This window comes from Phyllobates terribilis, unplaced genomic scaffold (assembly GCF_046119375.1).
Source record: "Phyllobates terribilis strain yellow unplaced genomic scaffold, ASM4611937v1 Scaffold_4__5_contigs__length_816908805, whole genome shotgun sequence".
Classification (NCBI taxonomy): Eukaryota; Metazoa; Chordata; class Amphibia; order Anura; family Dendrobatidae; genus Phyllobates; species Phyllobates terribilis.
In genome coordinates, this window is record NW_027362764.1 from 813,358,612 (window position 1) to 813,386,395 (window position 27,784).

At 55.3% G+C, this 27,784-nt stretch overlaps 1 protein-coding gene across 3 annotated transcripts in view; it reads left to right on the top strand.

Moving 5' to 3' along the window:
- Positions 1-26,211, top strand: part of MAPK15 (mitogen-activated protein kinase 15) — a 51,193-nt gene extending 24,982 nt beyond the window's left edge. The window contains exons 4-13 of one of the 3 annotated variants that reach the window (XM_073676877.1): positions 4,753-4,883; positions 6,345-6,508; positions 6,585-6,724; positions 7,832-7,889; positions 8,075-8,119; positions 8,265-8,370; positions 14,242-14,521; positions 14,606-14,691; positions 15,416-15,580; positions 25,766-26,211. In XM_073676877.1, the coding sequence (XP_073532978.1) occupies positions 4,753-4,883; positions 6,345-6,508; positions 6,585-6,724; positions 7,832-7,889; positions 8,075-8,119; positions 8,265-8,370; positions 14,242-14,521; positions 14,606-14,691; positions 15,416-15,580; positions 25,766-25,969 (1,379 nt within the window). In that variant the 3' untranslated portion in view covers positions 25,970-26,211. Of the gene's footprint in view, positions 1-4,752; positions 4,884-6,344; positions 6,509-6,584; positions 6,725-7,831; positions 7,890-7,981; positions 8,120-8,264; positions 8,371-14,241; positions 14,522-14,605; positions 14,692-15,415; positions 15,581-25,765 lie in introns of all 3 variants that reach the window. The other 2 variants (XM_073676876.1, XM_073676878.1) reach the window with 2 other exon arrangements.
- Positions 26,212-27,784: the final 1,573 nt, after the last annotated feature.

Genomic DNA, 27,784 nt, shown 5'->3' on the forward strand with positions numbered 1-27,784 from the left:
TAGATTCTGCTGCTGCTGTTGTAGATTCTGCTGCTGCTGTTGTAGATTCTGTTGCTGTTGTACTCGCTACTGCTGTAGATTCTGCTGCTGTTGTTGTTGTACTCGCTGCTGTTGTAGATTCTGCTGCTGTTGTAGATTCTGCTGCTGTTGTAGATTCTGCTGTTGTACTCGCTGCTGTTGTAGATTCTGCTGCTGTTGTAGATTCTGCTGCTGCTGTTGTACTCGCTGCTGCTGTAGATTCTGCTGCTGCTGTTGTTGTACTCGCTGCTGCTGTAGATTCTGCTGCTGTTGTACTCGCTACTGCTGTAGATTCTGCTGCTGCTGTTGTAGGTTCTGCTGCTGCTGTTGTAGGTTCTGCTGCTGCTGTTGTTGTACTCGCTGCTGTTGTAGATTCTGCTGCTGTTGTAGATTCTGCTGCTGTTGTAGATTCTGCTGTTGTCCTCGCTGCTGTTGTAGATTCTGCTGCTGTTGTAGATTCTGCTGCTGCTGTTGTACTCACTGCTGTTGTATATTCTGCTGCTGTTGTTGTACTCGCTGCTGCTGTAGATTCTGCTGATGCTGTTGTTGTACTCGCTGCTGCTGTAGATTCTGCTTCTGCTGTTGTAGATTCTGCTGCTGTTGTAGATTCTGCTGCTGCTGCTGTTGTACTCGCTGCTGTTGTAGATTCTGCTGCTGCTGTTGTTGTACTCGCTGCTGCTGTAGATTCTGCTGCTGCTGTTGTTGTACTCGCTGCTGTAGATTCTGCTGCTGCTGTTGTTGGACCTGGACCAGGTGTTTTGATCAGCTCCTCCATGTTGTTGGCTTTCGCTCCTGCTGTCACTTTTACCCAGTACATGCGGTATCTGTTACACTGCTCCTCAGGATTTGTGCCTGTGCTTCTAGCACCAATTGTGACGGATCGGCTCTGTGGTAGACGCTGGTTCACACACAGGATTCAGTTAGTTTATTCAAAACAAACAGGTGGTTTATTAAAAAAATCATAAACCGTCAGGATTAACAAAATAAAACAGACTCTTCTAGGTACAAAAAAGTATAAGGCCATGTGTCCACGATGCAGAAATGCTCCGGATTTTTTCCTGAGTGTTTCTGCATCTCCCTGGCAGAAAAAAAACGCATGCGGATTGTGCGTGCGGATTGTACATGCGGATTGTGCGTGCGGATTGTGCGTGCGGATTGTACGTGCGGATTGTGCGTGCGGATTGTGCGTGCGGATTGTGCGTGCGGATTGTGCGTGCGGATTGTGCTTGCGGATTGTGCGTGCGGATTGTGCTTGCGGATTGTGCGTGCGGATTGTGCGTGCGGATTGTGCGTGCGGATTGTACGTGCGGATTGTGCGTGCGGATTGTACGTACGGATTGTGCGTGCGGATTGTGCGTGCGGATTGTGCGTGCGGATTGTGCGTGCGGATTGTACGTGCGTATTGTGCAGATTGTACGTGCGGATTGTGCGTGCGGATTGTGCGTGCGGATTGTGCGTGCGGATTGTGCGTGCGGATTGTGCGTGCGGATTGTACGTGCGGATTGTGCGGATTGTGCGTGCGGATTGTACGTGCGGATTGTGCGTGCGGATTGTGGGTGCGGATTGTGGGTGCGGATTGTGGGTGCGGATTGTGGGTGCGGATTGTGGGTGCGGATTGTGGGTGCGGATTGTGGGTGCGGATTGTGGGTGCGGATTGTGGGTGCGGTTTGTGCGTGCGGTTTGTGCGTGCGGATTGTGCGTGCGGATTGTGCGTGCGAATTGTACGTGCGGATTGTGCGTGCGGATTGTGCGTGCGGATTGTGCGTGCGAATTGTACGTGCGGATTGTGCGTGCGGATTGTGGGTGCGGATTGTGGGTGCGGATTGTGCGTGCGGATTGTGCGTGCGGATTGTGGGTGCGGTTTGTGGGTGCGGATTGTGCGTGCGGATTGTGCGTGCGGATTGTGGGTGCGGATTGTGGGTGCGGATTGTGGGTGCGGATTGTGGGTGCGGATTGTGGGTGCGGATTGTGGGTGCGGATTGTGCGTGCGGATTGTGCGTGCGGTTTGTGCGTGCGGTTTGTGCGTGCGGTTTGTGCGTGCGGATTGTGCGTGCGGATTGTGCGTGCGGATTGTACGTGCGGATTGTGCGGATTGTGCGTGCGGATTGTGCGTGCGGATTGTGCGTGTGGATTGTACCTGCGGATTGTGCGTGCGGATTGTGCGTGCGGATTGTGCGTGCGGATTGTGCGTGCGGATTGTGCGTGCGGATTGTGCGTGCGGATTGTACCTGCGGATTGTGCGTGTGGATTGTGCGTGCGGATTGTGCGTGCGGATTGTGCGTGCGGATTGTGCGTGCGGATTGTGCGTGCGGATTGTGCGTGCGGATTGTGCGTGCGGATTGTGCGTGCGGATTGTGGGTGCGGATTGTGCGTGCGGATTGTGGGTGCGGATTGTGGGTGCGGATTGTGGGTGCGGATTGTGGGTGCGGATTGTGGGTGCGGATTGTGCGTGCGGATTGTGCGTGCGGATTGTGGGTGCGGATTGTGGGTGCGGATTGTGGGTGCGGATTGTGGGTGCGGATTGTGGGTGCGGATTGTGGGTGCGGATTGTGGGTGCGGATTGTGCGTGCGGATTGTACGTGCGGATTGTGCGGATTGTGCGTGCGGATTGTACATGCGTTTTCCTGCCAGGGACATGCGGGTTATCAAGCGGTTTTATCATCACTTGGAAAGTGCTTGACAACTTGGTCGCACTATATAAATCCATGCAAACAGCATATATAGTGTGACCAAGAGAATGGTAAAAAATAAAAAAATAAATGTATACTTACCCTCCGATGGCCCCCGGTGTCCCGCTCACTCCGTTCTCCATTGCCGGCAGCGTTGGATTGAAAGACCTGCCGACGTCAGCGTCAAGTGACCCGTCACATGACTCTGACGTCAGCACAGGTCCTTCAACTCACTGCAAAGTGCCGGGAAGCAAGCAGGAGCGCAGCGCGGGCCGACAGAAGGTAAGTATACATTTATTTTTTATTTTATTCTTTTTTTACAGATTTTTTTAATGGTACCCGGGTGTGGAGGAGACTCTCCTCTCTTCTACACCCGGGTACCATCCCCACATTAGAACGCATGGATTACGCATGTGCATATGCAGTGATGCTTAATCCATGCGGTCTAATGCAAGTCAATGGCGGCGAAGACGCAGCACTTCCGCAAAATAATTGGTAGTGCTGCGTATTGGTCCGCAATGATAATCCACAGCGGAAATTTCCACATCATGTACACAGCACATGCGGATTATCATTGGGGAACATGGCTGACCTTCTACCAAGCGTTTTTAATGCGTTTCTGCAGCTGCAAAAACACTGCGGAAACGCATTAAAAACGCATCGTGGGCACACAGCCTTAATAGCAGAAAATGTAAAACAACCAGTCCATATAACGCAAGGGCTGTATAAATATCCTTTCTTATTCTCAGACTCCAGCAGGTTCTGAGCAGCAGACACGGCCTCCTCACCTCCACGCGCGGCCTCCTCACCTCCACGCGCGGCCTCCTCACCTCCACGCGCGGCCTCCTCACCTCCACGCGCGGCCTCCTCGCCTCCACGCGCGGCCTCCTCACCTTCACGCGCGGCCTCCTCACCTTCACGCGCGGCCTCCTCGCTTTCACGCGCGGCCTCCTCGCCTTCACACGCGGCCTCCTCACCTCCACGCGCGGCCTCCTCACTTTCACGCGCGGCCTCCTCGCCTTCACGCACGGCCTCCTCACCTTCACGCGCGGCCTCCTCACCTTCACGCACGGCCTCCTCACCTTCACGCACGGCCTCCTCACTTTCACGCGCGGCCTCCTCACTTTCACGCGTGGCCTCCTCACTTTCACGCGCGGCCTCCTCACCTTCACGCACGGCCTCCTCGCTTTCACGCGCGGCCTCCTCGCCTTCACACGCGGCCTCCTCGCCTTCACGCGCGGCCTCCTCGCCTTCACGCGCGGCCTCCTCGCCTTCACGCGCGGCCTCCTCGCCTTCACACGCGGCCTCCTCGCCTTCACACGCGGCCTCCTCGCCTTCACACGCGGCCTCCTCACCTTCACACGCGGCCTCCTCGCCTTCACACGCGGCCTCCTCACCTTCACACGCTGCCCAAGTGAGACAGCACCAGCTGCCTTAAATCAGACATCCCAAGACCTGGACTGGAGGTCCGTGAGCAGCAGATCCCTCACAGCTCCTTCAGCTGCTCGTAAAAGCCGGGCCCATAATCCAGGCCCATTAAGCACCTCTCAGCACTATGTGTGCTGGAGCTTGCTTCTCTGGGTCCTACATCACCGGGGCTTGCCTCCTCGGGGACACACACCTCCCGTCCACGACCTGTCCCTCTACCACGTTACAATGGTTATAGAAAGCGATTGATTGCAGTTATTTATACCAAAGGGTGTAATCAAATATTAAGTGGAGGGTGCCAACAATTCTGTCCAGCCCATTTTAGGGGTTTTGTGTGAAATTATCTCCAATTTGCCTTTTTTTTCTTCTGTGTTTTTGTGTTGTTCCAATACACACAAAGGACATAAACCTGAGTATAACACAACATGGGGAATTGTGATAAATGTCTGGTAGAAATACTTCATTTTCAGGAACAATTTCAAGGGTGCGAACACTTTCAGCCATGACTGTATATGGTAATGTCCCCCCATTATATATACCGTGGTATGAGGTGCCTCAGTCTGTAGTGATGGGTGTATGGTACATGAGGAGGTGTGCTGTACCCTGTACCTTGTACCTCATGGTGGTGTCCCCCCAGAGACCGATCTTCACGCGGTGATAAAGAAGGGAAGTCTCCTGAAGGACGTGCACATGAGATACATCCTGCACCAGCTGCTGAAGGCCACCAAGTTCCTTCACTCCGGGAACGTCATCCACCGAGACCAGAAGGTGAGAGGCTGGGGTGGGCGGCACCCTCAGGATGGGGTCTGTGCCTGGGGCGGGCTTCATCCCTCAGGTTGGGGTCTGTGCCTAGGGCGGGCTCCATCCCTCAGGTTGGGGTCTGTGCCTGGGGCGGGCTTCATCCCTCAGGTTGGGGTCTGTGCCTAGGGCGGGCTCCATCCCTCAGGTTGGGGTCTGTGCCTGGGACGGGCTTCATCCCTCAGGTTGGGGTCTGTGCCTGGGGCGGGCTTCATCCCTAGGGTTGGGGTCTGTGCCTGGGGCGGGTGTCATCCCTCAGGATGGGGTCTGTGCCCAAGGCGGGCTTCATCCCTAGGGTTGGGGTCTGTGCCCAGGGCAGGTGTGATCCCTCGGGTTGGGGTCTGTGCCCAGGGCGGGTGTCATCCCTCGGGTTGGGGTCTGTGCCTGGGGCGGGTGTCATCCCTCAGGTTGGGGTTTGTGCCCAGGGCGGGTGTCATCCCTCAGGTTGGGGTCTGTGCCCAGGGCGGGTGTCATCCCTAAGGTTGGGGTCTCTGCCTGGGGCGGGCTTCATCTCTCGGGTTGGGGTCTGTGCTCAGGGTGGGTGTCATCCCTCGAGTTTGGGTCTGTGCTCAGGACGGACTTCATCTCATTGGGGCTGGAATGAGGGCGGTGTCCGGGGCAGGCGCCATCCCTTGGATTGGGGTCTGTGCCCGGGGTGGGCATCATCCCTTGGATTGGGGTCTTGCCTGGGGCGGGCGTCATCCCTCTGGTTGGGGTCTGTGCCTGGGGCAGGCATCATCCCTCAGGTTGGGGTCTGTGCCTGGGGCAGGCATCATCCCTCAGGTTGGGGTCTGTGCCTGGGGCAGGCGTCATCTCTCAGGTTGGGGTCTGTGCCCGGGGCAGACGTCATCCCTCGGGTTGGGGTCAGTGCCTGGGGCAGGCGTCATCTCTCAGGTTGGGTTCTGTGCCCGGGGCAGACGTCATCCCTCGGGTTGGGGTCTGTGCCCGGGGCGGGCGTCATTCCTCAGGTTGGGGTCTGTGCCCGGGGCGTGCGTCATCGCTCAGGTTGGGGTCTGTGCCCGGGGCAGACGTCATCCCTCGGGTTGGGGTCAGTGCCTGGGGCAGGCGTCATCGCTCAGGTTGTGGTCTGTGCCCGGGGCAGACGTCATCCCTTGGGTTGGGGTCTGTGCCCGGGGCAGGCGTCATTCCTCGGGTTGGGGTCTGTGCCCGGGGCGTGCGTCATCGCTCAGGTTGGGGTTTGTGCCTGGGGCGGGCGTCATCCCTCAGGTTGGGGGTCTGTGCCTGGGGCGGGTGTCATCCCTCGGGTTGGGGTTTGTGCCCGGGGCAGGCGTCATCCCTCAGGTTGAGGGTCTGTGCCCGTGGCGGGCGTCATCACGGGGCAGGAATGAGGGCGATACCCAGGGCAGGTGTTATTCTTCGGGGTGAGGACCCCATGTTTGGTCTCATATGGGCTTCGCTCTGTGCCCGTAGCCCTCTAATATCCTTTTGGACGCCGACTGCCTGGTGAAGCTGTGTGACTTTGGCCTGGCGCGCTCACTATATCAGATCCAGGAGGATTCTGGGAATCCAGCACTCACGGAGTACGTAGCCACGCGCTGGTACCGCGCCCCCGAGATATTACTGGCATCTCATAGGTATGTGGGGGAATGTAGCGGGCAGGCGGTGCCCCCGTCCTGTGGCTGAGCTGATGCCCGCTGTCATCTCCAACAGGTACACGAAGGGTGTGGACATGTGGAGCGTTGGCTGTATCCTGGCAGAGATGCTGCTAGGAAAACCGCTCTTCCCGGGAACCTCCACCATCAACCAGATCGAACGCATCATGAGCGTCATCCCAGCGCCATCACAGGAAGGTGGGTGTGCTGCCGTGTCACCTGGGTGTGGGAGGGAGTGAGTGCCTCCGTGTCACCTGGGTGTGGGAGGGAGCACCGCCGTGTCACCTGGGTGTGGGAGGGGAGGAAGTGCCTCCGTGTCACCTGGGTGTGGGAGGGGAGGAAGTGCCTCTATTTCACCTGGGTGTGGGAGGGGAGGAAGTGCCTCCGTGTCACCTGGGTGTGGGAGGGGAGGAAGTGCCTCCGTGTCACCTGTGTGTGGGAGGGGAGGAAGTGCCTCCGTGTCACCTGGGTGTGGGAGGGGAGGAAGTGCCTCCGTGTCACCTGGGTGTGGGAGGGGAGGAAGTGCCTCCGTGTCACCTGGGTGTGGGAGGGGAGGAAGTGCCTCCGTGTCACCTGGGTGTGGGAGGGGAAGAAGTGCCTCCGTGTCACCTGGGTGTGGGAGGGGAGGAAGTGCCGCCGTGTCACCTGGGTGTGGGAGGGAGCGCCTCCGTGTCACCTGGGTGTAGGGAGGAGGGAGCGTCGCCGTGTCACCTGGGTGTGGGGAGGAGGGAGCGCCGCCGTGTCACCTGGGTGTGGGGAGGAGGGAGCGCCGCCGTGTCACCTGGGTGTGGGAGGGGAGGAAGTGCCTCCGTGTCACCTGGGTGTGGGAGGGGAAGAAGTGCCTCCGTGTCACCTGGGTGTGGGAGGGGAGGAAGTGCCGCCGTGTCACCTGGGTGTGGGAGGGAGCGCCTCCGTGTCACCTGGGTGTAGGGAGGAGGGAGCGCCGCCGTGTCACCTGGGTGTGGGGAGGAGGGAGCGCCGCCGTGTCACCTGGGTGTGGGGAGGAGGGAGCGCCGCCGTGTCACCTGGGTGTGGGGAGGAGGGAGCGCCGCCGTGTCACCTGGGTGTGGGGAGGAGGGAGCGCCGCCGTGTCACCTGGGTGTGGGGAGGAGGGAGCGCCGCCGTGTCACCTGGGTGTGGGGAGGAGGGAGCTCCGCCGTGTCACCTGGGTGTGGGGAGGAGGAAGTGCCTCCGTGTCACCTGAGTGTGGGAGGGAGCGCCGCCGCGTCACCTGGGCATACCGCCTGTATAACCCAGTCACAGCTTTTCCGGCTCGGTGACAATCCTTCCTCGCGCCTTTTGCAGACATCTCAGCTATACGTTCAGATTATGGAGCATCGGTCGTCAGCCGGATGAACGCCCGGTAAGTGACAGCTGCAGCCTGGGCTCTAAGCTGCATGCAAATGTATGTGGCATGTGGGTGACATGAAGCTGTGGGGTCTTCTGTGCTTGCAGTCAGAGGGTCCCGCTCTTGGAGCTGCTTCCCACTAGTTGCCCCCCAGACGCCATTGACCTTCTGACCAAGCTGCTGGTCTTCAATCCTGACAGGAGGCTGACGGCGGAGGAGGCCCTGGAGCACCAGTATGTGCGCAGGTTCGTGATTGGCACAAGTTCTTCTGTTTTGTGTGTGGACCCCCATCCTATTACACCTGTACTGCACCCCCCATCTTATGGCCCTCATGTGTTTGTCTTTACACGACCGTATTTCTCCACATTTCTCCTCTCATCTGTCGTCCAGATTTCACTCTGCAGCTCGGGAGCCGGCGCTGGATTACGATGTCATTCTCCCTCTGGATGACGACATTCAGTTATCTGTTGCCGAGTATCGGAACAAGTTGTACGAGGTGATGGACAAGGGGTTACATAATGTTGGGGGGTTATTCTCATGAGGGTCTTATGAGAAGCAGTAGTGAAGAAGTGTCTCTGCTGCTCGCCCTGGCCGGGGTCGCACTAGCTTCTCAGACTGGCTGGCTGGCTACTTGAATAGACGGGCGGGTGGTTATGCGGGCTGACTGACTTGGATTGGCAGGCAGGGTGGCTGCTCAGGCTCGTCGCTGGCTGCTTGGATTGGTGGGCAGGGTGGCTGCTCAGGCTCCCTGGCTGCTTGGATTGGCGGGCAGGGTGGCTGCTCAGGCTCGCTGGCTGGATAGGTGGTCAGGGTGGCTGATCGGGCTCGCTGGCTGCTTGCATAGGCGGTCAGGGTGCCTGCTCAGGCTCGCTGGCTGCTTGCATTGGCAGGCAGGGTGGCTGCTCAGGCTCGCTGGCTGCTTGGATTGGCAGGCAGGGTGGCTGCTCAGGCTCGCTGGCTGCTTGGATAGGTGGTCAGGGTGGCTGATTGGGCCCGCTGGCTGCTTGCATAGGCGGTCAGGGTGGCTGCTCAGGCTCGCTGGCTGCTTGGATATGCGGGTGTGGTGGTTGCTTGGGTTCGCTGCGTGGATAGGCGGTCAGCGTGCCTGCTTGTGCTGGCTGCTTGGATAGGCGGTCAAGGTGCCTCCTTGCGCTGGCTGGATAGGCAGGCAGGGTGACTGCTCGGGCTAGCTGTACTGGCTGCTTGGATATGTGGGTGGGGTGGCTGATCGGGCTAGCTGTACTGGCTGCTTGGATATGCGGGTGGGGTGGCTGATCGGGCTAGATGTGCTGGCTGCTTGGATAGGCAGGCGGGGTGGCTGATCGGGCTAGCTGTGCTGGCTGCTTAGATAGGCGGGCGGGGTGGCTGATCGGGCTAGCTGTGCTGACTGCTTGGATAGGCGGACAGGGTGGCTGATCGGGCTAGCTGTGCTGGCTGCTTAGATAGGCGGGCGGGGTGGCTGATCGGGCTCGCTGGCTGCTTGGATAGGCAGGCGGGGTGGCTGATCGGGCTCGCTGGCTACTTGGATAGGTGGGCGGGGTGGCTGATCGGGCTCCCTGGCTGCTTGGATAGGCAGGCGGGGTGACTGCTCGGGCTTGCTTGCTTCTTGTGTGCAGAGTGGCTGCTCGGGCAAGCTGTCTTCCTGCATGGATATACTGGCTGTCAGGGACGTCAGCGACGACACCGGGGAGATCACACAATATCTCACTGCTGCCGTCACTGTGTCAGGATTTCGTCAGGGATCCGTGCGCACACAATCCCGACTACTCACTACGTAGCTATCGGCAAGCGAGCAAAAAGCATATGGCGTCACACCTCCGAACACCTGCATTCTGGTAGTGTATGGCTTTGGGGGAGGGAACGATTGCAGGACAAAAGAAACAACTATTAAATTTTATATTTGATCCAAAAGGAAGGCAGCGTTTAGGAAAAATATACCATGATTTTACAAAAGGAGACAATACAGTACATATGCAGTTACACAAAATAATAAGGATTAAAGAAGAAACTTACTATACGATCGCAGAGACGATTCAATATAGCTGGAGGGGAGACACTCCACTTGATTAGATCGTTATCGAACGGGATCCTTTGCTATAAAATATACTCCCATAAATGAATACTGATCCATCCTCAGTGGGGTCTTTTATGCCGAAGGGGAAGGCCGGCCCACACACCCCCTGTGCTGACATCATGTGGGCTAGGCTCCAGCCTTCACATTTTTATTAAAATCGCTAACTTCTGGGATAACTTATCACTCATTGATCGCAGAAGCTTGCAAACGACGCCATAATTTCCATTATGAATTTACCTTTTTTAGAGACCACACATGACATAGTTGCGGTCTGCTATTTTGTTACTTCTGCGTTACCGCTCCCTGGAGGGGCTCACAGGTACGAAAAAATAAGCATACTGTTCCTTGGCTGACCCTGCCACTAAAAATATAGGTCCCGTTATTATCGGATGTATGTAACTTTAGTTATTCCATATTTTGTGTCGGCTCTGTCCCGTCTGCAGACCTCTGTTAAATTCCCTTTGACGTCCTGGGAATACAACCTTCTCAGCTAGATATAAATTTATCACAAGCCTGTGTTAATTGGGTTTGGTAGCGCCTTTTGGGCTAGCATTTGCTTACAAGGCATTTCTCATGTGTGTGTTAATTTGCATACAGACAGATGGTAGATTGTCAGCTCTTCTCTGCTGACAAATACTACAGGGGAGGGGGAGAAGAAGAGGTGTCTGGGAGGGAGAAATTCTTAATATTTTTCTGACACTGGCATTTTGGCTACTTGGCCTTGCAATTTGGATAGGCAGACGGGGTGGCTCCTTGTGCTCACTGGCTGGCTGCTTGAATAGGTGGGTAGGTTGGCTGCTCAGGCTGGCTGGCTGCTTGGATAGGTGGGTGGGGTGGCTGCTTGGATAGGTGGGTGGGGTGGCTGCTTGGGTTTGCTGGCTGGCTGCTTGGATAGGCTGGCAGGTTGGCTGCTCAGGCTGGCTGGCTGCTTAGATAGGCGGGCGGGGTGGCTGCTCAGGCTGGCTGCTTGGATAGGCGGGTGGGGTGGCTGCTCGGGTTTGCTGGCTGGCTGCTTGAATAGGCAGGCATGGTGGCTGCTTGGGCTTGCTGGCTACTTGGGTAGGCGGGGTGGCTGCTCGGGCTTACTGGCTGGTGGGTTGGCTCCTCACTGGCTTGCTGTATTGATAGGCAGGCATAGTGGTTGCTTGGGCTCACTGGCTGGCTGCTTGCATAGGCGGGTGGGATGGCTCCTCAGGCTCGCTGGCTTGTTGCATGGATGGGCGGGCCGGGTAGTTGCTATGGTTTGGTGTGTGGATAGGTGGTCAGGATAGCTGCTCGGCTGGCTGTTTGGATAGGCGGGCAGGGTAGCTGCTCGGGATGACTGCTTGGATAGGTGGGCTAGCTGGCTGGCTGCTGGCACAGGCAGTTGGGATGGCTGCATGGGCTGGCTGCTTGGATAAATGGACTGGCTGGCTGCTTGCATAGGCCGGTGGGGTAGCTGCTCGGCTGGCTGCTTCGATAGGCGAGCAGGGTGGTTGTTTGAGCTTGTTGACTGACTGCTTGGATAGGCGGGCGGGGTGGCTGCTCTGGCTCACTGGCTTGCTGCTTGGATAGGGGGGCAGGGTGGTTGCTTGAGTTTGCTGACTGACTGCTTGGATAGGCTGGCGGGGTGGCTTCTCTGGCTGGCTTCTTGTATAGGTGGGTGGGATGGCTGGTCGGGTTTGCTGTGTGAATAGGTGGGCAGGGTGGCTGCTCGGCTGGCTGCTTGGTTTGGCGGGCGAGGTGGCTGTTCAGCCTTGCTTGCTGCATGGGTAGGCGGGCTAGCTGCTTGGGCTAGCTGGCTGCTTGCTTGTATAGGCGTGTGGAGTGGCTGCATGAGCTGGCTGATTGGATAAATGAGCTGACTAGCTGCTTGGTTAGGTGGGCGGGTTGGCTGCTTGGGCTTGCTGCTCGGTCTGGCTGGCTTGTGAGTAGGCTGGCTGGCTGCTTGCATAGGCGGGTGGGGTGGCGGCTCTGACCGACTGCTTGGATAAATGGGCTGGCTGCTTGGGTAGGCGGGTGGAGTGGCTGCTTGGGTTAGTTGGCTTTCTGCATGGATAGACTGGTGTGGTGGCTGCTTGGGCTAGCTGGCTAGTTGGGTAGGTGTGCGGGGTGGCAGCTTGGGCTATCTGACTTGCTGCATGGATAGACTGGCATGGTGGCTTCTTGGGCTGGCTGCTTGGATAGGCGGCCGGGGTGGCTGCTTGGGCTGGCTGCTTGGATAGGCTGGCGGGGTGGCTGCTTGGGTTTGCTGGCTGGCTGCTTGGATAGGCAGGCGTGGTGGCTGGCTGGTTTCATGGATAGGTGGGCAGGATGGCTGCTCAGGGGCACTGGCTGCTTACATAGGCAGGCTGGTTGGCTGCTTGGATGGGCATGCGGGTTGACTCCTCAGGCTTGCTGCTTGGATAGGCAGGCAGGGTGGTTGGTCTGGCTCGCTGGCTTGCTGCATGGATAGGCGGATGGGGTGGCTGCTCGGGCTCACTGGCTGGCTGCTTGGATAGGCGGGCGGATGGCTCCTCAGGCTCGCTGCATGGAGAGGCGGGCGGGGTGGCTGCTCTGGTTTGCTGTGTGGATAGGTGGTTGGGATAGCTGCTTGGCTGGCTGCTTGGTTAGGCGGGCAGGGTGGTTGCTCGGGGTCACTGGCTGGCTGCTTGGATAGGCGGGTGGGGTGACTCCTCAGACTCGCTGCATGGATAGGCAGGTGGGATGGCTGCTCTTGGATAAATGGGGTGAATGCTCGGGCTCACTGTATTTCTGCTTGATAGGCGGGCGGAATGGCTGCTCAGGTTTGCTGTGTGGATAGGCGTGGTGGTTGCTCGGCTGGCTGCATGGATAGTTGGGCAGGGTGGCTTCTCGGCCTGGCTTGCTGGATGGATAGGCGGGCTAGCTGCTCAGACTAGTTGGCAGGCAGTTGGATAAATGGGCTGACTGGCTGTTTGGGTAGGTGGGCGGGGTGGCTACTCGGGCTTGCTGCATGGGTAAGTGGGCATGATAGCTGCTTAGGCGGGCTGCTTGGATAGGCGGACAAGTTGGCTGCTTGCACTCGCTGGGTGGCTGCTCGGGCTCGCTGACTGGCTGCTTGGATAGAAGGGCAGGGCAACTTCTTGGGCTGGCTGCATGGATAGGTGGGTGGCTGCTTGGGCTGGCTGATCGGCTGCTTGGATAGGTGGGCGGGGTGGCAGCTTGGGCTTAATGCCTGGATAGGCGACGGCTGCTTGGGCTGACTGTCTGCTTGGATAGGTGCGTGGGGCTGCTGCTTTAACTGGCTGCTTGGATAGGTGGGTAGTTGCTTGGGCTGCCTGCTTGGATAGGTGAGCAGGGTGGCTGCTTGGGCTGGCCGGCCGCCTGGACAGGCAGGCAGGGCGGCTGCTTGGGCTGAATGCCTGGACAGGCGGGTGGCTGCTTGGATAGACGGGCAGTTGCTTGGGCTGGCTGGCTGCTTGGATAGGTGGGCGGTTGATTGCGCTGGCTGGTTGCTTGGATAGGCGGGCCGGGCGGCTGCTTGGGCTGAATGCGTGGATAGGCGGGTGGCTGCTTGGGTTGGCTGCTTAGATAGGCGGACAGTTGCTTGGGCTGGCTGGCTGCTTGGATAGGCGGACAGTTGCTTGGGCTGGCTGGCTGCTTGGATAGGCGGACGATTGCTTGGGCTGGCTGGCTGCTTGGATAGGCGGGCAGGAAGGCTGCTTGGGCTGAATGCCTGGATAAGTGGGTGGCTGCTTGGGCTGGCTGCTTGGATAGGCAGGCAGGGCAGCTGCTTGGATAGGCGGGCAGTTGGTTGGGCTGGCTGGTTGGATAGGTGAGCGGGGCAGCTGCTTGGGCTGGCTGCTTGGATAGGTGAGCGGGGCAGCTGCTTGGATAGGCGGGCAGTTGGTTGGGCTGGCTGGTTGGATAGGTGAGCGGGGTAGCTGCTTGGATAGGCGGGCAGTTGGTTGGGCTGGCTGCTTGGATAGGTGAGCGGGGCCGCTGCTTGGATAGGCGGGCAGTTGGTTGGGCTGGCTGGTTGGATAGGTGAGCGGGGCAGCTGCTTGGGCTGGCTGGCTGCCTGGACAGGCGGGCAGGGAGGCTGCTTGGGTCGAATGCCTGGATAGGGGGGTGGCTGCTTGGGCTGGCTGCTTAGATAGGTGAGCGGGGCCGCTGCTGGGGCTTGCTGGCTGCTTGGATAGGCCGGCCTACGCCTTCCATTGGGAACATGTCATGTTTAATTACCTCCAGATTGCACAGCAGGTTTGTCCGCTCCTCACGATTAGATGTCTGTTCTCTGGTTGGGGCAAGTTGCCGCCGGCCTCCTGTCACGTCTTTACTTTTGTCCTGTAGATGATTCTTGAAAGGAAGACTAATGCTCGAAGGCAGAAAAGAGAGACCCTTAAGGAAAGCGCTGAACCCATGACCAAAAGTCTACAGGATGCTGGATGTCCACAGGCGAAGGAAGCATCACCTCCAGTATCGAGCACTAGCTGTGTCTCAGGGGTCCCTGGGAAAACCATTACTTGTGAATCAGCTCCAAAAACTGACGGCTGTGACCAGAACAATCCACAGGGTGCACCGAAGCCTAAGTCACCCGTATACAACCCCATCACCCACAGCGTCAGCCAGTGTATGTGCTGTGCACTCTCCATCACTGCAGAATATGTCATTATTACTGAGCCCACACAACATAAGACCATGTTTTCTCTTTCAGTGGGGTCTGGACATTGGCGAGGGGCATCCCACCAAAAAAGATCAGGAAGTAGGCCAAGCCAGGAGCACACCATGACCACCCTGGGGGTAAGAGGAGTGTTCACCGCACCGACAGATAATGGCTGATGCCACTTGTGTTATTAGTCACTTGATCAACTTTGTATAGCACCCAGCCTGTCCAGGTGCCAATGGCATGTACAACGGCTCCTTTCCTGCCCTTCCATCCCTCTGACAAAGTGCACGGTAACTTTGATCCTGCCCCCCGACGAGGTGCAATAGCAGCTCCTAACCTGTTACCCCCCCGGCAAGGTGCACGGCAACTCCAATCCTGCCCACCACCTCCCTGCCTCCGACAATGTGCTCAGCAGGTCCGATCCAGCTCACAAACGCCCCCCGAGAAGGTGCATGGCGGCTCGGATCTTGCCCTACCGCACTCCCTCACTCGACGAGGTGCATGGCAGCTCCGATCCTGCCCACTGCCTCCCTACCCCCGACGAGGTGCACTGTCGCTCTGACCCTGCCCACCATCACTCTCTCCCCACTCCCGTCGAGGTGCACAACCACTCTGATCCTGCCCATTCACACTCTCGACACTATGCATGACTGTTCTGATCCGGCCCACGACCTCCCCTCCTTCTGACGAGGTGCACCGCAACTCTGATCATCCTGCCCCCTGATGAGGCATACAGCGCTTCTGCTGGGTGGATAGAGCTTCTCTGTACTCGTCTGTCTCCGGTGCCTTGGTGTAGAGGACTCTCTGATGTTAGTGCTGTTCATACATAATCCACGTAGATCCTGATTTCTCCTCAAGGTGAATAAAGGTCTAGAGCCTCGAGGGAAAACTGCTCCTGTCACAAGGACCCGCTCCTTGTCACTAACCCAGCAGGTGCGGGCGGCGGCCCCCAACAACTCTCTCACTCGGAAGGACACAGTGCCCGCCACCACAGTGAGTGTAGCCGCCATCAGCGCCAGACTGGTACGTACAACTGGAAATACTGGGATACAGGGGCTAGGGAAGCGGCTGGTGATACTGGTGGTGATGAAGATCCCCAACATATTGATGGTGACAGAGGTCCTCTTCCTGCACTGGTGGTGATGGGAGGATTTCTCTGTACTGGTGGTGATGGGAGGATTTCTCTGTACTGGTGGCGACGGAGGATTTCTCTGCACTGGTGGTGATGGTGGATTTCTCTGTACTGGTGGTGATGGGAGGATTTCTCTGTACCGGTGGTGATGGGTGGATTTCTCTGCACTGGTGGTGATGGGAGGATTTCTCTGCACTGGTGGTGATGGGTGGATTTCTCTGTACTGGTGGTGATGGGTGGATTTCTCTGTACTGGTGGTGATGGGAGGATTTCTCTGCACTGGTGGTGATGGGTGGATTTCTCTGTACTGGTGGTGATGGGTGGATTTCTCTGCACTGGTGGTGATGGGAGGATTTCTCTGTACTGGTGGTGATGGGAGGATTTCTCTGTACTGGTGGTGATGGGAGGATTTCTCTGTACTGGTGGTGATGGGAGGATTTCTCTGCACTGGTGGTGATGGGAGGATTTCTCTGTACTGGTGGTGATGGGAGGATTTCTCTGCACTGGTGGTGATGGGAGGATTTCTCTGCACTGGTGGTGATGGGAGGATTTCTCTGCACTGGTGGTGATGGTGGATTTCTCTGTACTGGTGGTGATGGTGGATTTCTCTGTACTGGTGGTGATGGGAGGATTTCTCTGCACTGGTGGTGATGGGAGGATTTCTCTGCACTGGTGGTGATGGGAGGATTTCTCTGTACTGGTGGCGACGGAGTATTTCTCTGTGATGGTGGATTTCTCTGCACTGGTGGTGATGGGAGGATTTCTCTGCACTGGTGGTGATGGGAGGATTTCTCTGTACTGGTGGTGATGGGAGGATTTCTCTGTACTGGTGGTGATGGGAGGATTTCTCTGTACTGGTGGTGATGGGAGGATTTCTCTGTACTGGTGGTGATGGGAGGATTTCTCTGTACTGGTGGTGATGGTGGATTTCTCTGTACTGGTGGTGATGGGAGGATTTCTCTGTACTGGTGGTGATGGTGGATTTCTCTGTACCCGTGGTGATGGGAGGATTTCTCTGCACTGGTGGTGATGGGAGGATTTCTCTGTACTGGTGGTGATGGGAGGATTTCTCTGCACTGGTGGTGATGGGTGGATTTCTCTGTACTGGTGGTGATGGGAGGATTTCTCTGTACTGGTGGTGATGGTGGATTTCTCTGTACCCGTGGTGATGGGAGGATTTCTCTGTACCCGTGGTGATGGGAGGATTTCTCTGCACTGGTGGTGATGGGTGGATTTCTCTGTACTGGTGGTGATGGGTGGATTTCTCTGTACTGGTGGTGATGGGTGGATTTCTCTGTACTGGTGGTGATGGGTGGATTTCTCTGTACTGGTGGTGATGGGAGGATTTCTCTGTACTGGTGGTGATGGGTGGATTTCTCTGTACTGGTGGTGATGGGAGGATTTCTCTGCACTGGTGGTGATGGGAGGATTTCTCTGTACTGGTGGTGATGGGTGGATTTCTCTGCACTGGTGGTGATGGGAGGATTTCTCTGTACTGGTGGTGATGGTGGATTTCTCTGTACCCGTGGTGATGGGAGGATTTCTCTGCACTGGTGGTGATGGGAGGATTTCTCTGTACTGGTGGTGATGGGAGGATTTCTCTGTACTGGTGGTGATGGGAGGATTTCTCTGTACTGGTGGTGATGGGAGGATTTCTCTGCACTGGTGGTGATGGGTGGATTTCTCTGCACTGGTGGTGATGGGTGGATTTCTCTGCACTGGTGGTGATGGGTGGATTTCTCTGTACTGGTGGTGATGGGTGGATTTCTCTGCACTGGTGGTGATGGGAGGATTTCTCTGCACTGGTGGTGATGGGTGGATTTCTCTGCACTGGTGGTGATGGGAGGATTTCTCTGCACTGGTGGTGATGGGAGGATTTCTCTGTGATGGTGGATTTCTCTGTACTGGTCGTGATGGGTGGATTTCTCTGCACTGGTGGTGATGGGTGGATTTCTCTGCACTGGTGCTGATGGAGGATTTCTCTATACTGGTGGTGATGGTGGATTTCTCTGTACTGGTCGTGATGGGTGGATTTCTCTATACTGGTGGTGATGGAGGATTTCTCTGTACTGGTCGTGATGGGTGGATTTCTCTGTACTGGTCGTGATGGGTGGATTTCTCTGTACTGGTCGTGATGGGTGGATTTCTCTGTACTGGTGGTGATGGTGGATTTCTCTGTGATGGTGGATTTCTCTGTACTGGTGGTGATGGATGGATTTCTCTGTACCGGTGGTGATGGGTGGATTTCTCTGTACCGGTGGTGATGGGTGGATTTCTCTGTACCGGTGGTGATGGGAGGATTTCTCTGTACCGGTGGTGATGGGTGGATTTCTCTGTACCGGTGGTGATGGGTGGATTTCTCTGTGATGGTGGATTTCTCTGTACTGGTGGTGATGGGTGGATTTCTCTGTACCGGTGGTAATGGAGGATTTCTCTGTACCGGTGGTGATGGGTGGATTTCTCTGTACCGGTGGTGATGGGTGGATTTCTCTGTACCGGTGGTGATGGTGGATTTCTCTGTACTGGTGGTGATGGTGGATTTCTCTGTGATGGTGGATATCTCTGTACTGGTGGTGATGGTGGATTTCTCTGTGATGGTGGATTTCTCTGTACCCGTGGTGATGGGAGGATTTCTCTGTACTGGTGGTGATGGTGGATTTCTCTGTACTGGTGGTGATGGGTGGATTTCTCTGCACTGGTGGTGATGGGTGGATTTCTCTGCACTGGTGGTGATGGGTGGATTTCTCTGCACTGGTGGTGATGGGTGGATTTCTCTGTACTGGTGGTGATGGGTGGATTTCTCTGTACTGGTGGTGATGGAGGATTTCTCTATACTGGTGGTGATGGTGGATTTCTCTGTACTGGTCGTGATGGGTGGATTTCTCTGTACTGGTGGTGATGGTGGATTTCTCTGTACTGGTGGTGATGGTGGATTTCTCTGTACTGGTCGTGATGGGTGGATTTCTCTGTACTGGTGGTGATGGGAGGATTTCTCTGTACTGGTGGTGATGGGAGGATTTCTCTGTACTGGTGGTGATGGGAGGATTTCTCTGTACTGGTGGTGATGGAGGATTTCTCTATACTGGTGGTGATGGAGGATTTCTCTGTACTGGTCGTGATGGGTGGATTTCTCTGTACTGGTGGTGATGGGTGGATTTCTCTGTACTGGTGGTGATGGGTGGATTTCTCTGTACTGGTGGTGATGGGAGGATTTCTCTGCACTGGTGGTGATGGAGGATTTCTCTGTACTGGTCGTGATGGGTGGATTTCTCTGTACTGGTCGTGATGGGTGGATTTCTCTGTACTGGTGGTGATGGTGGATTTCTCTGTACTGGTGGTGATGGAGGATTTCTCTGTACTGGTCGTGATGGGTGGATTTCTCTGCACTGGTGGTGATGGGAGGATTTCTCTGCACTGGTGGTGATGGGAGGATTTCTCTATACTGGTGGTGATGGAGGATTTCTCTGTACTGGTCGTGATGGGTGGATTTCTCTGTACTGGTCGTGATGGGTGGATTTCTCTGTACTGGTGGCGACGGAGGATTTCTCTGCACTGGTCGTGATGGGAGGATTTCTCTGTACTGGTGGTGATGGTGGATTTCTCTGTGATGGTGGATTTCTCTGTACTGGTGGGGATGGGTGGATTTCTCTGTACTGGTGGTGATGGGAGGATTTCTCTGCACTGGTGGTGATGGGTGGATTTCTCTGTACTGGTGGTGATGGGTGGATTTCTCTGTACCGGTGGTGATGGGTGGATTTCTCTGTACCGGTGGTGATGGGTGGATTTCTCTGTGATGGTGGATTTCTCTGTACTGGTGGTGATGGTGGATTTCTCTGTACTGGTGGTGATGGAGGATTTCTCTGTACCGGTGGTGATGGGTGGATTTCTCTGTACTGGTGGTGATGGAGGATTTCTCTGTACCGGTGGTGATGGGTGGATTTCTCTGCACTGGTGGTGATGGGTGGATTTCTCTGTACTGGTGGTGATGGGTGGATTTCTCTGTACTGGTGGTGATGGTGGATTTTTCTGTACTGGTGGTGATGGGTGGATTTCTCTGTACTGGTGGTGATGGTGGATTTTTCTGTACTGGTGGTGATGGGTGGATTTCTCTGTGATGGTGGTGATGGGTGGATTTCTCTGTGATGGTGGATTTCTCTGTACTGGTGGTGATGGTGGATTTCTCTGTACTGGTGGTGATGGAGGATTTCTCTGTACCGGTGGTGATGGGTGGATTTCTCTGTACTGGTGGTGATGGAGGATTTCTCTGTACCGGTGGTGATGGGTGGATTTCTCTGTACTGGTGGTGATGGTGGATTTTTCTGTACTGGTGGTGATGGGTGGATTTCTCTGTGATGGTGGTGATGGGTGGATTTCTCTGTGATGGTGGATTTCTCTGTACTGGTGGTGATGGTGGATTTCTCTGTACTGGTGGTGATGGAGGATTTCTCTGTACCGGTGGTGATGGGTGGATTTCTCTGTACCGGTGGTGATGGATGATTTCTCTGTACCGGTGGTGATGGGTGGATTTCTCTGTACCGGTGGTGATGGGTGGATTTCTCTGTACCGGTGGTGATGGGTGGATTTCTCTGTACCGGTGGTGATGGGTGGATTTCTCTGTACCGGTGGTGATGGGTGGATTTCTCTGTACCGGTGGTGATGGTGGATTTTTCTGTACCGGTGGTGATGGGTGGATTTCTCTGTACCGGTGGTGATGGGTGGATTTCTCTGTACCGGTGGTGATGGGTGGATTTCTCTGTACCGGTGGTGATGGGTGGATTTCTCTGTACCGGTGGTGATGGGTGGATTTCTCTGTACCGGTGGTGATGGTGGATTTCTCTGTGATGGTGGTGATGGGTGGATTTCTCTGTACCGGTGGTGTTGGGTGGATTTCTCTGTACCGGTGGTGTTGGGTGGATTTCTCTGCACTGGTGGTGATGGGAGGATTTCTCTGTACCGGTGGTGATGGGTGGATTTCTCTGTCCTGGTGGTGATGGAGGATTTCTCTGTGATGGTGGATTTCTCTGTACTGGTGGTGATGGGAGGATTTCTCTGTACCGGTGGTGATGGGAGCATTTCTCTGTACTGGTGGTGATGGGAGGATTTCTCTGTACTGGTGGTGATGGGTGGATTTCTCTGTACTGGTGGTGATGGGAGGATTTCTCTGTACCGGTAGTGATGGGTGGATTTCTCTGTACCGGTGGTGTTGGGTGGATTTCTCTGCACTGGTGGTGATGGGAGGATTTCTCTGTACCGGTGGTGATGGGTGGATTTCTCTGTCCTGGTGGTGATGGAGGATTTCTCTGTGATGGTGGATTTCTCTGTACCGGTGGTGATGGGAGGATTTCTCTGTACCGGTGGTGATGGGAGGATTTCTCTGTACTGGTGGTGATGGGAGGATTTCTCTGTACTGGTGGTGATGGGTGGATTTCTCTGTACCGGTGGTGATGGGAGGATTTCTCTGTACCCGTGGTGATGGGTGGATTTCTCTGTACCCGTGGTGATGGGTGGATTTCTCTGTACCGGTGGTGATGGTGGATTTCTCTGTGATGGTGGTGATGGGTGGATTTCTCTGTACCGGTGGTGTTGGGTGGATTTCTCTGTACCGGTGGTGTTGGGTGGATTTCTCTGCACTGGTGGTGATGGGAGGATTTCTCTGTACCGGTGGTGATGGGTGGATTTCTCTGTCCTGGTGGTGATGGAGGATTTCTCTGTGATGGTGGATTTCTCTGTACTGGTGGTGATGGGAGGATTTCTCTGTACCGGTGGTGATGGGAGCATTTCTCTGTACTGGTGGTGATGGGAGGATTTCTCTGTACTGGTGGTGATGGGTGGATTTCTCTGTACTGGTGGTGATGGGAGGATTTCTCTGTACCGGTAGTGATGGGTGGATTTCTCTGTACCGGTGGTGTTGGGTGGATTTCTCTGCACTGGTGGTGATGGGAGGATTTCTCTGTACCGGTGGTGATGGGTGGATTTCTCTGTCCTGGTGGTGATGGAGGATTTCTCTGTGATGGTGGATTTCTCTGTACCGGTGGTGATGGGAGGATTTCTCTGTACCGGTGGTGATGGGAGGATTTCTCTGTACTGGTGGTGATGGGAGGATTTCTCTGTACTGGTGGTGATGGGTGGATTTCTCTGTACCGGTGGTGATGGGAGGATTTCTCTGTACCCGTGGTGATGGGTGGATTTCTCTGTACCCGTGGTGATGGGAGGATTTCTCTGTCCTGGTGGTGATGGAGGATTTCTCTGTGATGGTGGATTTCTCTGTACTGGTGGTGATGGGTGGATTTCTCTGTACCGGTGGTGATGGGTGGATTTCTCTGTACTGGTCGTGATGGTGGATTTCTCTGTGATGGTGGATTTCTCTGTACTGGTGGTGATGGGAGGATTTCTCTGCACTGGTGGTGATGGGAGGATTTCTCTGCACTGGTGGTGATGGGAGGATTTCTCTGTACCGGTGGTGATGGAGGATTTCTCTGTACCGGTGGTGATGGGTGGATTTCTCTGTACCGGTGGTGATGGAGGATTTCTCTGTACCGGTGGTGATGGGAGGATTTCTCTGTACCGGTGGTGATGGGTGGATTTCTCTGTACTGGTGGTGATGGGAGGATTTCTCTGTACTGGTGGTGATGGGAGGATTTCTCTGTACTGGTGGTGATGGGAGGATTTCTCTGTACTGGTGGTGATGGGTGGATTTCTCTGTACTGGTGGTGATGGGAGGATTTCTCTGTACCGGTGGTGATGGGTGGATTTCTCTGTACCGGTGGTGTTGGGTGGATTTCTCTGCACTGGTGGTGATGGGAGGATTTCTCTGTACCGGTGGTGATGGGTGGATTTCTCTGTCCTGGTGGTGATGGAGGATTTCTCTGTGATGGTGGATTTCTCTGTACCGGTGGTGATGGGTGGATTTCTCTGTACTGGTGGTGATGGGAGGATTTCTCTGCACTGGTGGTGATGGGTGGATTTCTCTGTGATGGTGGTGATGGGTGGATTTCTCTGCACTGGTGGTGATGGGTGGATTTCTCTGTACTGGTGGTGATGGGTGGATTTCTCTGTACTGGTGGTGATGGTGGATTTTTCTGTACTGGTGGTGATGGGTGGATTTCTCTGTACTGGTGGTGATGGTGGATTTTTCTGTACTGGTGGTGATGGGTGGATTTCTCTGTGATGGTGGTGATGGGTGGATTTCTCTGTGATGGTGGATTTCTCTGTACTGGTGGTGATGGTGGATTTCTCTGTACTGGTGGTGATGGAGGATTTCTCTGTACCGGTGGTGATGGGTGGATTTCTCTGTACTGGTGGTGATGGAGGATTTCTCTGTACCGGTGGTGATGGGTGGATTTCTCTGTACTGGTGGTGATGGTGGATTTTTCTGTACTGGTGGTGATGGGTGGATTTCTCTGTGATGGTGGTGATGGGTGGATTTCTCTGTGATGGTGGATTTCTCTGTACTGGTGGTGATGGTGGATTTCTCTGTACTGGTGGTGATGGAGGATTTCTCTGTACCGGTGGTGATGGGTGGATTTCTCTGTACCGGTGGTGATGGATGATTTCTCTGTACCGGTGGTGATGGGTGGATTTCTCTGTACCGGTGGTGATGGGTGGATTTCTCTGTACCGGTGGTGATGGGTGGATTTCTCTGTACCGGTGGTGATGGGTGGATTTCTCTGTACCGGTGGTGATGGGTGGATTTCTCTGTACCGGTGGTGATGGTGGATTTTTCTGTACCGGTGGTGATGGGTGGATTTCTCTGTACCGGTGGTGATGGGTGGATTTCTCTGTACCGGTGGTGATGGGTGGATTTCTCTGTACCGGTGGTGATGGGTGGATTTCTCTGTACCGGTGGTGATGGGTGGATTTCTCTGTACCGGTGGTGATGGGTGGATTTCTCTGTACCGGTGGTGATGGTGGATTTCTCTGTGATGGTGGTGATGGGTGGATTTCTCTGTACCGGTGGTGTTGGGTGGATTTCTCTGTACCGGTGGTGTTGGGTGGATTTCTCTGCACTGGTGGTGATGGGAGGATTTCTCTGTACCGGTGGTGATGGGTGGATTTCTCTGTCCTGGTGGTGATGGAGGATTTCTCTGTGATGGTGGATTTCTCTGTACTGGTGGTGATGGGAGGATTTCTCTGTACCGGTGGTGATGGGAGCATTTCTCTGTACTGGTGGTGATGGGAGGATTTCTCTGTACTGGTGGTGATGGGTGGATTTCTCTGTACTGGTGGTGATGGGAGGATTTCTCTGTACCGGTAGTGATGGGTGGATTTCTCTGTACCGGTGGTGTTGGGTGGATTTCTCTGCACTGGTGGTGATGGGAGGATTTCTCTGTACCGGTGGTGATGGGTGGATTTCTCTGTCCTGGTGGTGATGGAGGATTTCTCTGTGATGGTGGATTTCTCTGTACCGGTGGTGATGGGAGGATTTCTCTGTACCGGTGGTGATGGGAGGATTTCTCTGTACTGGTGGTGATGGGAGGATTTCTCTGTACTGGTGGTGATGGGTGGATTTCTCTGTACCGGTGGTGATGGGAGGATTTCTCTGTACCCGTGGTGATGGGTGGATTTCTCTGTACCCGTGGTGATGGGAGGATTTCTCTGTCCTGGTGGTGATGGAGGATTTCTCTGTGATGGTGGATTTCTCTGTACTGGTGGTGATGGGTGGATTTCTCTGTACCGGTGGTGATGGGTGGATTTCTCTGTACTGGTCGTGATGGTGGATTTCTCTGTGATGGTGGATTTCTCTGTACTGGTGGTGATGGGAGGATTTCTCTGCACTGGTGGTGATGGGAGGATTTCTCTGCACTGGTGGTGATGGGAGGATTTCTCTGTACCGGTGGTGATGGAGGATTTCTCTGTACCGGTGGTGATGGGTGGATTTCTCTGTACCGGTGGTGATGGAGGATTTCTCTGTACCGGTGGTGATGGGAGGATTTCTCTGTACCGGTGGTGATGGGTGGATTTCTCTGTACTGGTGGTGATGGGAGGATTTCTCTGTACTGGTGGTGATGGGAGGATTTCTCTGTACTGGTGGTGATGGGAGGATTTCTCTGTACTGGTGGTGATGGGTGGATTTCTCTGTACTGGTGGTGATGGGAGGATTTCTCTGTACCGGTGGTGATGGGTGGATTTCTCTGTACCGGTGGTGTTGGGTGGATTTCTCTGCACTGGTGGTGATGGGAGGATTTCTCTGTACCGGTGGTGATGGGTGGATTTCTCTGTCCTGGTGGTGATGGAGGATTTCTCTGTGATGGTGGATTTCTCTGTACCGGTGGTGATGGGTGGATTTCTCTGTACTGGTGGTGATGGGAGGATTTCTCTGCACTGGTGGTGATGGGTGGATTTCTCTGTACCGGTGGTAATGGGAGGATTTCTCTGTACCCGTGGTGATGGGTGGATTTCTCTGTACCCGTGGTGATGGGAGGATTTCTCTGTACCGGTGGTGATGGGTGGATTTCTCTGTCCTGGTGGTGATGGAGGATTTCTCTGTGATGGTGGATTTCTCTGTACTGGTGGTGATGGGTGGATTTCTCTGTACTGGTGGTGATGGGAGGATTTCTCTGTACCGGTGGTGATGGGTGGATTTCTCTGTACTGGTCGTGATGGTGGATTTCTCTGTGATGGTGAATTTCTCTGTACTGGTGGTGATGGGAGGATTTCTCTGCACTGGTGGTGATGGGAGGATTTCTCTGTACTGGTGGTGATGGGAGGATTTCTCTGTACCGGTGGTGATGGAGGATTTCTCTGTACCGGTGGTGATGGGTGGATTTCTCTGTACCGGTGGTGATGGAGGATTTCTCTGTACCGGTGGTGATGGGAGGATTTCTCTGTACCGGTGGTGATGGGTGGATTTCTCTGTACTGGTGGTGATGGGAGGATTTCTCTGTACTGGTGGTGATGGTGGATTTCTCTGTACTGGTGGTGATGGGAGGATTTCTCTGTACTGGTGGTGATGGGTGGATTTCTCTATACCCGTGGTGATGGGAGGATTTCTCTGTACTGGTGCCATCTGAGCCCCTCTCCATACAGGTAACACTGTTATTACAAGTGCATTGATCTGGATTTTCTGTCCTCTCCAGAACCAGCGAACTCCAGCGGTGCAGACCCGTGAAGTGAGAACTGCCCCGAAGTTCAGTAAAAAGATGTTTCAGGGGGCATCCAATGTGAGCACATCGGGGGACCCCAAAGCTTCACTGCACAGTTACACACAGGCCTATGGAACCATCAGTAAATCAGCGCTGCAGAATCTTCCGCTACCGAGTGCCTCACCAGCGGACAAGTGACCCGAGACCATGAATGAACTCGCCAGGGTGGGCCCCATCAGCCAGGGGCCACGTACTGTCATGAGCGGTGCAGCTGTATAAGTGCCTTCCCCCATATAGAGATGTGGTCTGGCGTCCTCTCAGAACTATATGCCTTGTACATGATCCATCCAGGGGGCACGGACCCAGCAATTAGGTCCAGGCGAGGCACAACTGTGCGCCTCACCAGCTCCTGTTTTCTACTGATAATAGAGGTGATTATTTATTGCGTCTTGTGTGGTTGGATTCTCTGGGATCAGGAGTAATCTTCTGTAAGATCTGAAAGGTCTGCAAATCTCACACGATATGGCCAAGAGTATGTATCCCCCCCACATCCACCTCAACCTCCAAGGGTCGCTCTGTCCTCCAATTACATCCATAGACATTGATACAGAGAAAAGTATGTGCCCCCCACATCCACCTCCAGGGGCTTCTCTGTCCTCATCTACATCCATAGACATTAATATGGAGAAAAGTATGTGCCCCCCACATCCACGAGCTTCTCTGTCCTACATTTACAGCCATAGATATTAACATGGAGAGAAGTATGTGGCCCTCCTCCCCCTCCAGAGGCTTCTCAGTCCTCCATCTACATCAGGAGTGCACAACATTTTTTGGGCCAAGAGCCACATTGCCATCCTGAACCAGTTCAAAGGGCTACTTACATGAATACATCACCAGAACTAAGGTTTCAGTATTTGAAAAGGATTTGGAGAGTTTCTGCTCCCCTAAAAAAATCAGTGTGAACATGCAAGTTAGGCTCATCTGGTGCGCACAAGGGCTACAGGCGTTGGTGCAGCAGGCAGGTAAGGCACGCGGGAAACGGGTAGCAGAGGTACTGGAGGCCGGAGGTGGACATGTGACCCGGAATGCTTAGCAGAGGTACTGGAGGGCGGAGGTGGACATGTGACCCGGAATGCTTAGCAGAGGTACTGGAGGCAGCAGGCGGGCAGGAGACTAGGAACGGGTAGCAGAGGTACTGGAGGCCGGAGGTGGACATGTGACCCGGAATGCTTAGCAGAGGTACTGGAGGGCGGAGGTGGACATGTGACCCGGAATGCTTAGCAGAGGTACTGGAGGCAGCAGGCGGGCAGGAGACTAGGAACGGGTAGCAGAGGTACTGGAGGCCGGAGGTGGACATGTGACCCGGAATGCTTAGCAGAGGTACTGGAGGCAGCAGGCGGGCAGGAGACTAGGAACAGGTGGCAGAGGTTGTGGAGCCTGCAGGTGGACATGTGACCCAGAATGCTTAGCAGAGGTACTGGAGGCCGGAGGTGGACATGTGACCCGGAATGCTTAGCAGAGGTACTGGAGGCAGCAGGCGGGCAGGAGACTAGGAACAGGTGGCAGAGGTTGTGGAGCCTGCAGGTGGACATGTGACCCAGAATGCTTAGCAGAGGTACTGGAGGCAGCAGGCGGGCAGGAGACTAGGAACAGGTGGCAGAGGTTGTGGAGCCTGCAGGTGGACATGTGACCCAGAATGCTTAGCAGAGGTACTGGAGGCAGCAGGCGGGCAGGAGACTAGGAATAGGTGGCAGAGGTTGTGGAGCCTGCAGGTGGACATGTGACCCGGAATGCTTAGCAGAGGTACTGGAGGGCGGAGGTGGACATGTGACCCGGAATGCTTAGCAGAGGTACTGGAGGCAGCAGGCGGGCAGGAGACTAGGAACAGGTGGCAGAGGTTGTGGAGCCTGCAGGTGGACATGTGACCCAGAATGCTTAGCAGAGGTACTGGAGGCAGCAGGCGGGCAGGAGACTAGGAATAGGTGGCAGAGGTTGTGGAGCCTGCAGGTGGAC